Source organism: Sciurus carolinensis, chromosome 4, assembly GCF_902686445.1.
Source record: "Sciurus carolinensis chromosome 4, mSciCar1.2, whole genome shotgun sequence".
Classification (NCBI taxonomy): Eukaryota; Metazoa; Chordata; class Mammalia; order Rodentia; family Sciuridae; genus Sciurus; species Sciurus carolinensis.
Genome location: NC_062216.1, coordinates 38,727,392 through 38,743,288, shown reverse-complemented (window position 1 = coordinate 38,743,288; position 15,897 = coordinate 38,727,392). Strand labels below are relative to the sequence as shown.

Sequence of the window (15,897 nt, the reverse complement as noted above, 5' to 3'; positions counted from 1 at the left end):
CTCTTATTTGTATGTTCTGAAACCTCTCCTGGTTCATTCATCAATTTTTCCCTACTCTTTGATGGTAAGATGCATTTCCAGTTTTTACTCTGGTTACTCAAAAAGTCAAGTTCTGTATGTCTCTTAGATGGATGACCATTAATGTTTGAAAAATAACACATTAATCTTCACTGCAGATCATAGCAATAAACCATACAAAAGTGGGTAAAAAATAAAAATATATTTATAATAATGAATACTATAAAATAATAACAATAACTTTTTATTGAGTGCTTGTATGCCAATCACCAGAGAATTCTATATATATTATATCTTTTAGTCTTTAAAATATCTGTTTGAATATTACTATTAATTTCCATTTTATAACTGAGAAAATGTTATTTAAAGAGGTTATGTAAGGTGCCTAATGTGAATACATAATTAGGATTCTAAGAAAAATAATAAAGTGGAATTTAAATCAACTTCAGTATGACTTCAAGTTATGCTCTAAAAATTATGTTAACATAATAGAATTGTTACCATTATACAACTCTTTAAGGATTCACATTCCACATCATAATTATTGTTTTTATGACCTTGGGACATATCAAATATAGCAAATACATTTCTTTCTTGGCGTTACACAGCACTCAGTGGTAATGCTAATGGAATTAACCTTTATCTTTTATGAGAATTGCAGACAAAATAATAAAGAAAGATTATCATGCAATATAATTTGTTTCTGTTCTCCAAAGTTATTGAACTAAAAGATGTCATTTATTACAGTCACATGATACTATAAATGAATCATTTTTATATCTCATTCTTTTCTTTACCTGGAATATTTTATTTAATAAAACATGTGTTCAAAGTTCATTTTGGTCCCAAAAATGAGGTAATTGTTCCTTGAACAATTGTTCCTTAGTCATCATTGAAAAGTTTTTTTGAAAAATAATACTTCTCCATGTGTTAACCAATTAATGTTATTTCAATTAATAATATTATTAAAATATAGTATTAATAAACATATTAATAATAAATACTCTTCAGCAACTATTATCACTCCCATTTTATCAAGGAAGAAAAATTATAGCTTGGAAAGAATGAATAACTTGTCCAGAATTACTAGAGAGCAAAGGTTTGAGATTGGAATCCAATTTGACTGATCTCTAGTTTGTAGGCTCCACTCAGATCTTAGGCTGCCTCAGTGATGGATAGACGGAGGTACAAGTTACTCCGGTGATTTTATTGCCAGCTGAGTTGACAAACCCTTCATACAGTCACTCCAATATTTCCATGCTAACATGACTTCAACAATGGAACTCAGAAATTAGTACACGCTGATGGCAACGACTTAAGAATACTTTGTGAGACATGAAATTTACAACCTACCAACATTCATGTGTCAATTATTGATCTGCTCACCTGCTTTCCTACTGCCCACCTACTTATTACCTCAATCCACCTACTTTCCTATTAACCTCTAGGATTCTTTTATTTGCAAAACAAATGAATAGGATCTTTAAAATGTGGTAATTGTGTGGTTTGAACTAGAGGTACAAAACAGGCAGTGAACAGGGATGAGGAATACTGAAAAACAGGGTAAATGCAGAACAATGTACACAGGAAATGTATCCCAAGGTGAAGGTGAGGGTAGAAAGAGTTGAATCACTTATCTAGGGGTGCAAGACTGTGAGGTAAAGAAAGAAAACTCGATATTGTCTCCCCTGGTTCAGATGTAGCAGCCAGTATGTCTGTGAAGGAATAGGGTAAGCATCTATTCCACAGGCCATTCATTTATTAAATCCCTGGGTCAAAGGACAAAACCCAAGTGCTAATCCACTTCAAGGTGTGTTGGGGGAGGAGACTCTGAATTGCAAGAGAGTTTGTATATATTTCTACTTAGATTACTTTTGCTACTTTTAGTTATAACAAAGGTAAGTACAGGGTCAGGTCAAAAGTAAAACGCATATATATATGCATATACATATGCATTATATATATTTACATATATAGATAAATTGTGAATGAGGATTTTCCATTATTGAAGGCTATAGTTTTAAAATTAGATCTATAATCCTGATGGATATGTTTCCATTTCTTTTGCATGTATTCACAACCTCCCAGTCATGCTATATTTTTTCCTTCCTACTTGTACATTAACCATCTTTCTCTTTCCATGTCTCCAGGTTGTTGAATTTAACATTAATCAGGCAGGCTAAGAGCAGCACTTATATGCTAATTGACAGATGAACTAGCAGGAAGACAATTTATATTTGTTGTCTTATCACGTTTACTAATTCATTGCTATAAAAAGCCACCGCATAAATCCAGGAGGGAAAAAAAATACTTTCAAGTACAAAAGGTCTGTAATAAAAAAGGAGCAATTGCCTCAGTACTTTTTTCCTTCCTTTTGTTCCTTTCTACACTTTAGTGATTAAGAAAAAAATGGAGCGTGGGCTTGGGATACAGCTTGGTGTTAGAGCCCTTGCCTACCATGCATGATATATATATATAGATATATATATGTATATATAATCATCATCATCACTAATATATATAAATTATGTATTTAAAAAGAAAAATGAATGTGGGGGGCGGGGCTTGTCTGCTGTTCTGTCTCTGTCCATGCCTTCATGCCTTTATCTACTATTATAGACAGTAGTACGTGAAAAATGCCTTATCAGGAAATTCTTGCAAACACGTGCATATTTCTCAAGGCAATCATTTAAAATTCAATTTATTAACCTTTAGTGAAATTGGGTGAGTTTATTAATACAGAATTGTCCCTCTGTAAACAATGCCAAATACAGTGCTATTCAAAAAATATCTATTATAAAGTACTAGGCAATACAAATGTGGGCTAATATGCTCAAGAATTGAAACCATCTCCACTGCTTTTGCTAATCAGGCTGCATAGTCTGGGCCTTATTTGTTAAAAGCACTGAGACCAGAGTATAAGGTCAGTGTGTAGATCTGTTTACTCATGAATCTTTAATTGCATAAATGTTAAGGACCAGCTGCTGATAACAATGGTCTAATTCTTTAGGCATAAGTACTCTAGCCAGTTTTCCAAATGCAATTAATTTTCCTCAGGGAAAATAGAAGTTGATAAACACATTTCATAATACATCATTTTAAATGAAAGGAAATAACTTCATAATATTTAGCTGCCTGTTTTAGCTTTATAATGAATGTCATGTTGTTTTGTGAAATTGTAATTATTTAAATTGTGAATGAAATGAGTCGGTCTTAAAACTAAGGTCCTCCAGTCAGAACATGTTGTTTGGGTGTTTTGTTTTGTTTTTTGGCGGGAGTCGGGTGTGCTACTAAACCTGCCTTTCTTCCCGCAGGATCTCAATGCAGAAACCTTCAGCTGTGAATGGGCTCCTCTGATGTTTCTTAGTCTATTTCACTATTCCTTCGTAGCATTCAGAAAGATGAAAAAGTCTGTACCCATTTAAGATTAGCTAGCTATATGTTCTGCTCATTAAAAATTTAAATTCCCAGAGATTTTGATATGATGTGTCTTTGTTCTCGTTTACTTCTAAGAATTTTTTTATTTCCCTCCTGATGTCTTCTGTTATCCATTCATCATATAATAGTGTATTATTTAGTCTCCAGGTATTGGAGAAGTTTCTGTTTTTTATTCTGTCATTTATTTCTAATTTCAATCCATTATGATCTGATAGAGTACAAGGTAGTATCTCTATCTTCTTGTATTTACTAACAGTAGCTTTGTGGCATAAAATATGGTCTATTTTAGAGAAGGATCCATGTGCTGCTGAGAAGAAAGTGTATTCATTCTTTGTTGGATGGTATATTCTATATATGTCCGTTAAGTCTAAATTGCTGGGACACTATGAAAGCAGTACTTAGAGGAAGATTTATTTCATGGGGTGCATTCAAAAAAAGAAGTAGAAATCAACAAATAAACGAGTTAACACTACAGCTCAAAGCACTAGAAAAAGAAGAGCAGACCAATACCAAAAGTAGTAGAAGACAGGAAATAGTTAAAATCAGAGCCGAAATCAACGAAATCGAAACAAAAGAAACAATCGGAAAAATTAATAAAATAAATAGTTGGTTCTTTGAAAAAATAAATAAAATTGATAAACCCTTAGCCACACTAACAAAGAGAAAGAGGGAGAAAACTCAAATTACTAAAATTCGGAATGAACAAGGAAACATCACAACAGACACGAGTGAAATACAAAACATAATTAGAAGCTATTTCGAAAATCTATACTCCAACAAAACAGAAAACCTTGAAGACATCAACAAATTTCTAGAGACATATGAACTACCTAAACTGAACGAGGAGGACATACACAACTTAAATAAACCAATTTCAAGCAATGAAATAGAAGAGGTCATCAAAAGCCTACCAACAAAGAAAAGTCCAGGACCAGATGGGTTCTCAGCCGAGTTCTACAAAACCTTTAAAGAAGAGCTCATTCCAATACTCCTCAAACTATTCCATGAAATAGAAGAGGAGGGAACCCTACCAAACTCGTTCTATGAAGCCAATATCACCCTGATACCTAAACCAGACAGAGACACATCAAGGAAAGAAAATTTCAGACCAATATCCTTAATGAACATCGATGCAAAAATTCTCAACAAAATTTTAGCAAATCGCATACAAATATATATTAAAAAGATAGTGCACCACGATCAAGTGGGTTTTATCCCAGGGATGCAAGGTTGGTTCAACATTTGGAAATCAATAAATGTCATTCACCATATCAACAGACTTAAAGTTAAGAATCACATGATTATTTCAATAGATGCAGAAAAAGCATTTGATAAAATACAGCATCCCTTCATGCTCAAAACACTAGAAAAAATTGGGGTAATGGGAACATTCCTAAACATTATAAAGGCCATCTACGCTAAGCCCATGGCTAATATCATTCTAAATGGTGAAAAACTGAAAGCGTTCCCCCTAAAAACTGGAACAAGGCAGGGATGCCCTCTTTCACCGCTTCTATTCAACATCGTCCTTGAGACTCTAGCCAGAGCAATCAGACAAACCAAAGAAATTAAAGGGATACGAATAGGAAAAGAAGAACTCAAACTATCCCTGTTCGCTGATGACATGATTCTATATTTAGAGGAACCTGGAAATTCCACCAGAAAACTTTTAGAACTCAGAAGTGAATTCAGTAAAGTAGCAGGTTACAAGATCAATGCCCATAAATCCAATGCATTTTTATACATAAGTGATGAATCTTCAGAAAGAGAAATTAGGAAAACTACCCCATTCACAATAGCATCGAAAAAAATAAAATACTTGGGAATCAATCTCACAAAAGAGGTGAAAGACCTCTACAATGAGAACTACAGAACACTAAAGAAAGAAATTCAAGAAAACCTTAGAAGATGGAAAGATCTCCCATGTTCCTGGATAGGCAGAATTAATATCGTCAAAATGGCTAAACTACCTAAAGTTCTATACAGATTCAATGCAATTCCAATTAAAATCCCAATGATGTACCTCGCAGAAATAGAGCAAGCAATTATGAAATTCATCTGGAAGAATAAAAAACCTAGAATAGCTAAAGCAATCCTCAGTAGCAAGAGCGAAGCAGGGGGTATTGCAATACCAGATCTTCAACTCTACTACAAAGCAATAGTAACAAAAACGGCATGGTATTGGTACCAAAATAGACAGGTAGATCAATGGTACAGAATAGAGGACATGGACACAAACCCAAATAAATACAATTTTCTCATACTAGACAAAGGTTCCAACAATATGCAATGGAGAAAAGATAGCCTCTTCAACAAATGGTGCTGGGAAAACTGGAAAACTATATGCAATAGAATGAAACTAAACCCCTATCTCTCACCCTACACAAAACTCAACTCAAAATGGATCAAGGACCTCGGAATCAGACCAGAGACCCTGCATCTTATAGAAGAAAAAGTAGGTCCAAATCTTCAACTTGTTGGCTCAGGATCAGATTTCCTTAACAGGACTCCCATAGCACAAGAAATAAAAGCAAGAATCAACAACTGGGATAGATTCAAACTAAAAAGCTTTCTCTCAGCAAAGGAAACTATCAGAAATGTGAAGAGAGAGCCTACAGAGTGGGAGAATATCTTTGCCAACTATACCTCAGATAGAGCGCTAATTTCCAGAATCTATAAAGAACTCAAAAAACTCTACACGAAGAATACAAATAATCCAATCGACAAATGGGCTAAGGAAATGAACAGACACTTCACAGAAGAAGATGTACAAGTAATCACCAGATATATGAAAAAATGTTCAACATCCCTAGTAATAAGGGAAATGCAAATCAAAACTACCCTAAGATTTCATCTCACCCCAATTAGAATGGCGATTATCAAGAATACAAGCAACAATAGGTGTTGGCGAGGATGTGGTGAAAAAGGAACACTCATACATTGCTGGTGGGGTTGCAAATTAGTGCAACCACTCTGGAAAGCAGTGTGGAGATTCCTCAGAAAGCTTGGAATGGAAACACCATTTGACCCAGCTATCCCACTCCTTGGCCTATACCCAAAGGACTTAAAATCAGCATACTACAGAGATACAGCCACATCAATGTTCATTGCTGCTCAATTCACCATAGCCAGATTGTGGAACCAACCTAGATGCCCTTCAGTTGATGAATGGATAAAGAAACTGTGGCATATTTATACAATGGAATATTACTCCGCAATGAAGAATGATAAAATTATGGCATTTGTAGGCAAATGGTCGAAATTGGAGAATATCATGCTAAGTGAGATAAGCCAATCTCAAAAAACTAAAGGACGAATGATCTCGCTGATAAGCGGATGAGGACATATAATGGGGGGTGGGAGGGGCTAGCATTAGGTTTAGGGTTAGGTTTAGAATTAGGCTAAGGAGAGCAGTAAGAATGAAGGAAAGAAGGACTGTGTAGAGGGAAAAGAGGGGTGGGAGGGGTGGGAGGGGTGGGAGGGGTGGGGGGGGAGGGGAAAAATATAATAAACATCATTACCCTATGTAAAAAAAAAAAAAAAATTTAAATTCACCTTCATTCTAAACTACACATGTTGTAAGAATAACATATTCATTACCGCTCTTTTAGGGAAAGGTGGTGTGTGTGCATATGTGTGTGTTTTTCACAGTGAAATTTTTCCCATAGAGTTAGTCGACTTTTTGCAGTAACTCAAGACACAGTGTCAAGAACTCAAGACCTCTAAGGGATATGTAAACCAAGTACCCTGAGCATAACAAGTCCCTGCTTAAGTCAGATGATGTGATACACATGTAAATTAACTAGATGTTACGTGAAGGAAACCCATCCCACCCGGGATTAGGGTTGGGGCTGATCCTTAGAAAGTAGAGAGGAAGAGTGTTTCATCGTTTCTTAAAATCAAATTGTTGCTGCCAAGGTTTCCTATTAAGCAATTTGCACATCTGCTATATTCTGTGGCAAAGAAAGAGACTTTAAGTCTCCTTTAAAGTCCTTCGGTAGATCAGACAAATAATTCGAGTATGCACGCTTCTCCATACGGGCAGAAGAGAAACAGACTTCTTCCTTTCCTTCAGTCTTCCTCTGCTGGAAAACAGCAGAGGATTCACTTCAAGAAAGTTGCTGAAAAGCAAGGAGGACGCCCAGGGGAGTTCGCGGAAGTTATTGCAAAAAGCGCATTTTCTGAAGTGAGCCTAGGATGGTAGGTCTGGCAGGTGGGGGCCGGTATGTGGGTGGGTGGGTGGTCCCAACCAAAGAAAGTCACACCTGGAGTTTGCAGCTACTCACCCTTCTCCGATGATGTCCTCCGAGTCGCTGTCTGAGGTCCACTCCTCACCGATGTCCGGCAAGGTGAGGACCAGTGTTTTGGGGCCAGGCCCAGAGGCGATCCAAGCGCTGGGCTCTCGCTCTCCGCGGCCAGGCTGGCGAGGGTTTTGTGGACTCGCGACTATACCTCCGCTGCTGCTGGCCGGGCCCGCGACAGAGGGCAGAGCAGCCCAGACCCCTCCAGAGCCAGGGGGTGGCTGCGCCAGAGCCACCAGGTGGGCGGGGGAGCTGGTGGCACTGTAGCCGCCGCCGGAGTGGGGCAGGAGCAGAGGCTGGACTTTGGGTGTTCTTGGGCTACCGGGTAATGAGAAGGGGGACCCCACGGCTTCTGCCGCACGACTGGTGGCGGAGACCCTGGGGTAGGAGGCGGTGAGCAGAGGGTGTAGCGTGGTGGGCGCGCCACGCGAGGCGGAGGAAGAGTCTGGAGCTAGCGAGGGTAAGAGGGTTAGGGTCGGGGTGGTGCTAAGCCAGGTGCCCGCGCCAGAGCCCGCTGATCCCGAGGCAGCAGCGCCTCCCGAGTGGCCGGAGGAGGAGACCAGCGAGGGGACCTCGGGGGATGCCGTCGAAGTCTTGAAGATTTTGGCAAAGAGAGACCCAAGGTCCAACACAGCAACCTTCATGCCTTGACCTTGGAAATGTCCTCGCTGCTTCCAGAATCTCAAGAACACCAGGAGCCGTGCTGCGGGGCTCCATCCACCGCCGCCCGCAGAGATCAGGACGAGGTGGCCCTGGGGCGAGTGAGGATCCCGGACACAGTGTAGTCCTGGTGGCGTCTGGTTCTCCCTCCACCTCCAGGAAGCCTTTGGACGCCCAACTCCTCAGGTTTGGGATTGGGATAGACCTTGGAGCACAGCCTGATCCACTCACAGAGGACTGAGCTGCAGGAGCGGCAGCGGGAGGTCAGCCACCCTCGGCGCAGAGCAATGCCTTCTCTGCCTCTGTGCCAGGAGAGGGTCAGGGGTCCAGGAACCCAAGGAAGGGTCGCGCTGCTGCTGCCAACAGCACCGCGGTTTAGCGTGCAGAAGCGGCTTTGGCTTGCTTGGAGACACCCCGACCGCCCCCAGAGACCGCAGACCGTTGCTAAGCTAAACAAAAACCTTGCTTAGCTCACTGCTAATTGGGCCCCGGGACTGTAGCTGGGCAGTGTCTACAATGGAAACACTGGCTCCCCTCCTTGGTTCATGCCTTAAAGGAACAGTCTCAAATTTCTCCATCACTCTTAACTTCACCAGATTCACCAGGATCAGGGTGAGAAATAGGAAGCGGAATGCAGCCCCAGGAAACACAATCCTGGTTCCAAAAGGTTCTGGAATTCATTCAGTTAGACAAGCAAACGTGATTTTGTCAGAGTCAGGTCTCTGATGTGCAGGTGGGTAAAATGATGTATTCAGGAGAGTAAACTTGAAAGGCAGTGCCCACTGCTCCCATCCCGTTGACGGTCATGTTCATAGTATGTCACTAAAGATGCCTTATGGGAACAACAGGGAGGTGCTTTACCCAAGAACTTGGAAATAAAATTGCAAATAAAAGAGTTGAATTAGCAAAATCCATGTCTATGTTCAAACACCTATTAGAGTAGACCAAGAGAGTGTATAGCTTAAATATTTGAGAACTCTAACTAATCAGACTGGCTGGATACAAACTACAAAGACAGGAAAGGTAAGAGCTCTTAAATGGAATGAATTGCATTTTACTTAATACAAGGGAAAGTTTGTGAAGGGTAGAGTGTACAAGTGTAAACATCTGCAGCACTGCAGGGACAGAACTGAGCAAAGTTTAAAACAGGCATTGACAGAGTTTATCCATTGATTTCAGAGGATTCTGTTTTTATCTCAGGAGATATATTTTCTGGCCTGGGGCAAGGAAAAGGAGATGAGTAAATCTGATAGTGAATAAACAAACATATCGTCATTCACGACTATATGCTTTCATCTTAAAAAAGTTATCACATTGGATTCTGAGCCATGTGTATTTCCATGGCAATGCCAAACTTTGCGTTCTCTTGCAGACAGCTGACTACTTTCCTGCATATGATATCGACATCCTGCTGTGATCGCTTTTCTGCCTCCAATCACCACCAACAAACATGTTCTAGTCACTTTTCTTCCTCGAGATTGTATTCAGCACTGAGAGGCAAAGAAGGAGATGTGCTCTTCCCTGAGCATGGGACAATCAGCTTCCTGTCATATGTGAAGTGTCAGGTGAGCATCCCAGAAAACAAATACAGTTGGTGGCAATCACCACAGTCACTATTAGCTTGGAGAAAGCAGAGAGATTGTGTGTATAAGAGAAATAAGAGACATAGCAAGGGGTTCAGCTCATAATCAGATGTTGGAAAAGTCAAGGGTCTGCAGTTGTCAGCATGTGAAGCATACAGTGAAGAATCAAAATAAGGGAAAGAGAAAATAAGTAGCAGACACACACAAGAGCAGCAAGAGAAACCAGAGGTAGAGGTGTCAGGGTCACACGTGGAAGCTGTGCCACCTCTGTTCCAGTGCAAGCCTGGGGTTGACCCAACAGCATGTTCCATGTCTCAGAGTTCCTCTTCTGTAGCAACTCACCAGGTAGTGTCCAAAGTGTGGAACTTCATGGAAGCATTGGACCTTTTCCAGACAACACTTCAGGATTGATTGAAAAGTTGTTTCCGGTTTTTTGTTGTTGTAGTTTATATCACAAGAATTTTGATTCTGATTCATAAGACAATTAAATCCTTGGTATTAGGACACTCTCGATGCAAGTGGAGATCATTTCTGAAGTCGGGTTTTCAGAGTCTAATCGACTAATCTTAGCCTGACTGATTCAGAACATATGTACTGCAATTTGAAGGATCAGGCAGTGAGGGAGGGCCATTGCTGAGCAAAGTCTGGTTCAGCTCATTCCGTTTCTCTTGGAGGCAGCATAGTTTACTGGCACATCTCAGGATTCTTGATTTTTCAGGCTCAGAAACCTGACCCAGCTAAGCTTCTCAGGATAAATGGAACTCCACTAACCTGAGTCATAAAACACGGATTCACAGTGTTATATCTTCTGCTCTTTCCTTAGGTGGGGAATGCCTGTTAAGACCAAATTCGTTTCAGTGATTTTTAGGTGAGCCTGGGATCCATGCAAGGGGGTTGTCATATGGTTCACATGTGAGGAGCATTAGCCATAAGCACCAATCATCCAATCATGCTCTGGCTAAAAGGAAGAGCCACTCTGCAAAAATAGAGGTACATACACCCACCTATCTGATGGTAGGTATTTCTGTGCTTTATTAATCACTTCCCTTCTGCAGACATGATTACTATTAATAAATAAAGCAATACAAAAGCTGTGTGCTCTTAAGAGATCCCATCGTTTAAAGTATCTTTTAACGTATGTTTGCATGTATCCTATCTGTTATGGGTGAAACTGTGTCTTTGAGAAGGATGTGTTGAAGTCCTAACTCTCAATTTGTATGAATGTGACCTTATTTGGATATAAAGACTGTAGAGATGCACAAATTTCCCTTATTCATGGGGAATACATTCCAAAACTTCTAGTGAATGTCTGAATCTGTGGATAGTACCAACCCCTATATATACCAATGAAAATTTATAACAGGCACAGGAAGAGATTAGCAACAATAGTAGCAATAGTAGACTAGAGCATTATAACAATATACTGCAGTAAGTGTTATGTGAATGATTGATTCTTTGTTTTATCTCCAGAAATATCTTAATTTCTCGTTGCAGTATAATCATATTTTTGGATTGTGGTCAACACCGGCACCTGAAACCTAGAAAGTGAACCTGAATTGGGGGTGACTAGTGTAATCAAGTTAAGATGAGGTTGTTAGGAGGGCCCCTGATTCAATATGACCTGTGTACTCCTCAGATGAGGGAAATTTGAACAGAGACACACAGTGAGAATGTGAGGAGAGAGGCAGAGACTGGGACTATGCAGCTGTAAACCAAGGAACACACCAGATGGATGGCCACCTTCAGAAGCTAGAGGAGACAGATCAGAATCCTACCTTGCAGGTTTCAGAGGGAGCATGATCCTGCAGACACCTAATTTAGGACTTCCAGTTTCCAGAACTGAGGGAGAATAAATCTCTTGTGTTAATTCAACCAGTTTGTGGCAATTTGTTATGAGAGGAACCAGACTAGTGAGATATTAATTTGGATGGCATTTTAGAATCATAGTATTTTGCTGATACTTCTATGAAAGTCTTCGGTGGGTACATTTGCCCTAAAAACCTGGCTACAATTGAAAATGATAGTCATAATTTTATATGTCAAATCTATAGGAAGAATGACAGAAATTATAAACAGGAGTTGGTGACAGAGGAGGAGGTGGGGAGTACTACTGTTGGATAATGTAGTGGTTGTGGCTTTCTGAACAGCCAGGCTGGTGAAAAGGGACATGAAGGAATGATTGATCCTTTTGTTTGAAGGTCCTTCCTTTGAAAATGACCTACAATTGCAAACATACTAAACAATTCTTAACAAGATGGTAGGTCTTTTATGCCCATTGTTCATCAATCAACAGTCTTTCAGCCAGACATTAGATGCTACCAGGCTTCTCCATTAATTACCAGAGCACGTCATTCTCTTAGTGAGCCTTAGGTGATGCGCCAGGATGGTGTGGCTTGAGTCAATATTTCAAGAATAATAAAATGAGAGTAAACAGGAAATCATTTTATCTACCCATGACAGGGTTTATTTTAGACAGAATATTAGAAATGCCAAAGGAGTGTTTCATCTGATAAAATTCTTCTGCTTATATTGGTTAAGAAATTGATTTTTTTTTTTACTGATGTGCATAACAATGCTTGGATGCATGATTGAGAAAGTATTAGGAGTTACGACCACATTACTGTGAAGAAATGTTATGTTTTGAAAACCTGAAAGTTACAACAGATAACCAGAATAATTCATCTGTTTATAAAGTAACATCTCCTCACATAGTATGACACGAAGACCAGAAACTACAAAGAAAAATACTGTGAAGTTCGATGATAAAAAATTTTAAATTTCTCAACAATGAGAGACATGTGTGGACTTAATATTTACTGAGCACCACAGGAAGGCATTACAGTATGATAGACTCTGGGGCTAGAATGCCTAAGTTCGGATTTGGTTTCTGTCATTACCAAGGCTTCTTTTTGTTCCTTAGGTTTCTCTACTTAATTCAGGGATAAAATAGGACCTAACATAAATAATGACACCTTGTAAGAATTGTTGCTTACACATGTGAGCTCATTGGAGCAGAGCCCAGCACATAGCAAGCTCTCAGTATAAGTTAATTTTACTTTATGTAACACTAGATTACATTAAAAAACTAGAGAAAGATTTGGAAAAAAGGAAATTATAGCTACATTTATTTCTAAATTTTTTCATTTTACACCGGACATGATGGTGCATGTGGCTCTACTTCCAGTGACTCTGGAGGCTGAGGCAGGAGGACCACAAGTTCAAAGCTAGCCTCAGTAACTTAGTGAGGCCCTAAGCAACTTTGGGAGACCCTGTCTCAAAATAAAATAATAAAATGGGCTGGGGATTTGACTCACTGGTTGAGTGCTCCTGGGTTTAATCCCTGGTACCAAATAAATAAATAAATAAATAAATTTTTGTACAATTCGAATGTTTTCAATAAATGGATCTTACTACTTCTTTTTCATGAGAAATAGAAAAAAAAATTGAAAACTTCTATAAAGTCTTAGGTAAATTTGCTTGATATTTGATTAAAAGCTCTGGATTCTATAAGGGGAAAAGTATTAAAATAATAACAGGAAGAACAATTTAAAGCTCATCAAAAAGCAGTATTGGATCACAGAGATTATTAATAGACCCTGAATATATCTACTGGGTGTCACAGCTGATTCAGTGCAGAGGAAAGAAAGGGCAGAGGACCAGAATAATGAGCAGTTCTGGTGCATTTATCTGCCTGTAACAGAGAAACTCCTCACTAACTCGAGTTTGAGCAGCCAAGATGCTTATGTAGCTCACGGAGCAGGAAGCCCACAATTCATTGTTTCTGGGATTTATGCAATGAATTACCAATGTTATCAGAGACAAGATCTTTTCTTTTTTGCTCACACATTTTTTAGGGTGTTATGGTACCAACAATCTTTTCCTACTATGCTGAAAGGCAAGAAGAAATTTCATTCACTCTCTCTTCTCATCATTAAAGAACAAAATACACTGCAGAAGCTTCTCAAGCTGACTTGACTTCCAGAGCTAGATCAAAAGTCCATCCATAAACTAATTATCAACAAAGGGAAACATTATTATCATGCCTTATAATCATTGCTCTTACCCCAGTGTGAGAGAAGGGCTCTACTTCTGATCCTGATGTTACTTGAACAAAATTAGGCATGCACAAACCAAGAAAGAGGGACAAGTGGGGTGTTTGTTGGATGGGTGATTGGCAGCATCTGCCATGGTTGAGTAGCCATTATTATCATGTTAAAAGGGCAACTACCCACTTATAGTTCCCCTCATGCTCTATAAATATAACAGAAGAGAGCCTTTCTTGACCATTTCAAATGCTCTCATTGAAGAAGTAGTGATAGGCCATCTCCAGCTCAATCACCATATTTATGGATGACACTATCCATGTCATATCATATGGAATTTTGGCAAGAGGCTTATAAAAGAAAATAATAACAGCAATATACATACATGTTGGGGGTTTTCCCTCAGTGTTTGTATTTCTTCTAAGCACATAAAGATGAGTTAACTTTTCATTACCATAATAAGATACCTGAAATGAGCTAAATTTTTAAGAAAGATATTTAGCTCACAGTTTCGGAAGCTCAAAATCCAAATGTATGGTGCAAGCTCTGAACCCATGGAAGACTGTAGATGGTTGTTATGGTTTGTGTTATGGTTTGGATGAGAGGTGTCCCCAAAAAACTCACATGTGAGACACTGCAGGAAGGTTCAGAGAAGAAATGATTGGTTGTAAGAGTCTTAACCCAATCAGTGAATTGATCCCTGATGGGATTAATTGAAGTGGTAGGGTGTGACTGGAGGAGATTGGAATTGGGATGTGGCTTTGGGGTATATATTTTGTATCTGGAGAGTGGGGGCTCTCTCTCTGCTTCCTGATGATGCGAACTGCTTATGTGCATCTTGACCGTCAGAAGCAAGCCAATAGATAGGTTATGTTATTCTCCTACTGGACATAAACACCCTCACAGAATACCAACCCAAGACAAGATGACCCTACCATGTAAAGTTAAAGCATGATCACTTCGTGATTTTGAAGGTCACTGAGCTGCCTTCCAAAACCATAAGCACTCTTCACTTGGCTAAGGGATTGTAATTTCTCTAGCAACTTTGACTATATCCATGTCCTAATTTCCTGTTCCTGAAATTACCCATCCCAAGCCCAACTAGATTTTCTCTTACTGAGATACCCCAGAGTGTCTCCCCACTCACTACAATGAGTGAAATAAAACTGGTTGAACTACAGATGTGTTTCTTGGTTGCCTATGTCTAGGGGACATTAGCCCTGTTAGAATAGCCCTATTTACAAAGAGAGAGAGAGAGAGAGAGAGAGAGCTCTTGCACCTATGAACTCATTTCTCCTCCAGAATTTCTGGAAAAGATTTCATTAAAAAAAAATTCAAAAGGTTGGAAGTTTGCTGAAGTGCCCAGAGAAGCCGATTGAGTGCTGTACATTTTAATTCTTAAATGACTTAGAAGGTAAGTGCGCTTGGAGTGACACACGGACATCCCCGCTCAGGATCCAGGCACCTGTTTCTCCAGCTGCACATGTGTTAGCCTTTGAGGGTTCACAGTGGGGTTCCTCCTTTAGAATTTCTTCTGACCATAGTCTTGATCACAGTCACACTTCCTCCTTGGGGCTGCCTGTACTGTGATGGGAGAGAGAGACCAGCTCTTTTGCCTAGATTTGCACCAACTCAGGTCTCCTCCAACTCCTGGGCTCCCTGCAGGGTGGACTGAGGCCTCCAGTGCAAATTGCAGTTGCACCACGGTCCACCCTTTTCATGATGCAGCTTATTTTACTCCCTATAAATCAGATCACATCTCTCAAATCTGCTGCATGCAAATCTCCATCCCAGAGTCTATTTTCTGGGGCACTTACCTAAGATAAAAGAGAGCTAAAAAAAGTTAATACTGAG

At 39.5% G+C, this 15,897-nt stretch overlaps 1 protein-coding gene across 2 annotated transcripts in view; it reads right to left on the bottom strand.

Annotated features, from left to right (window-relative positions):
* Nucleotides 1-8,776, bottom strand: part of Fam149a (family with sequence similarity 149 member A) — a 53,065-nt gene extending 44,289 nt beyond the window's left edge. The window contains exon 1 of one of the 2 annotated variants that reach the window (XM_047548595.1): nt 7,743-8,776. In XM_047548595.1, coding sequence (XP_047404551.1) covers nt 7,743-8,401 — 659 coding nt within the window. In that variant the 5' untranslated portion in view covers nt 8,402-8,776. The remainder of the gene's footprint in view (nt 1-7,742) is intronic. The other variant, XM_047548594.1, reaches the window with a different exon arrangement.
* Between the last annotated feature and the right edge of the window lie 7,121 nt (nt 8,777-15,897).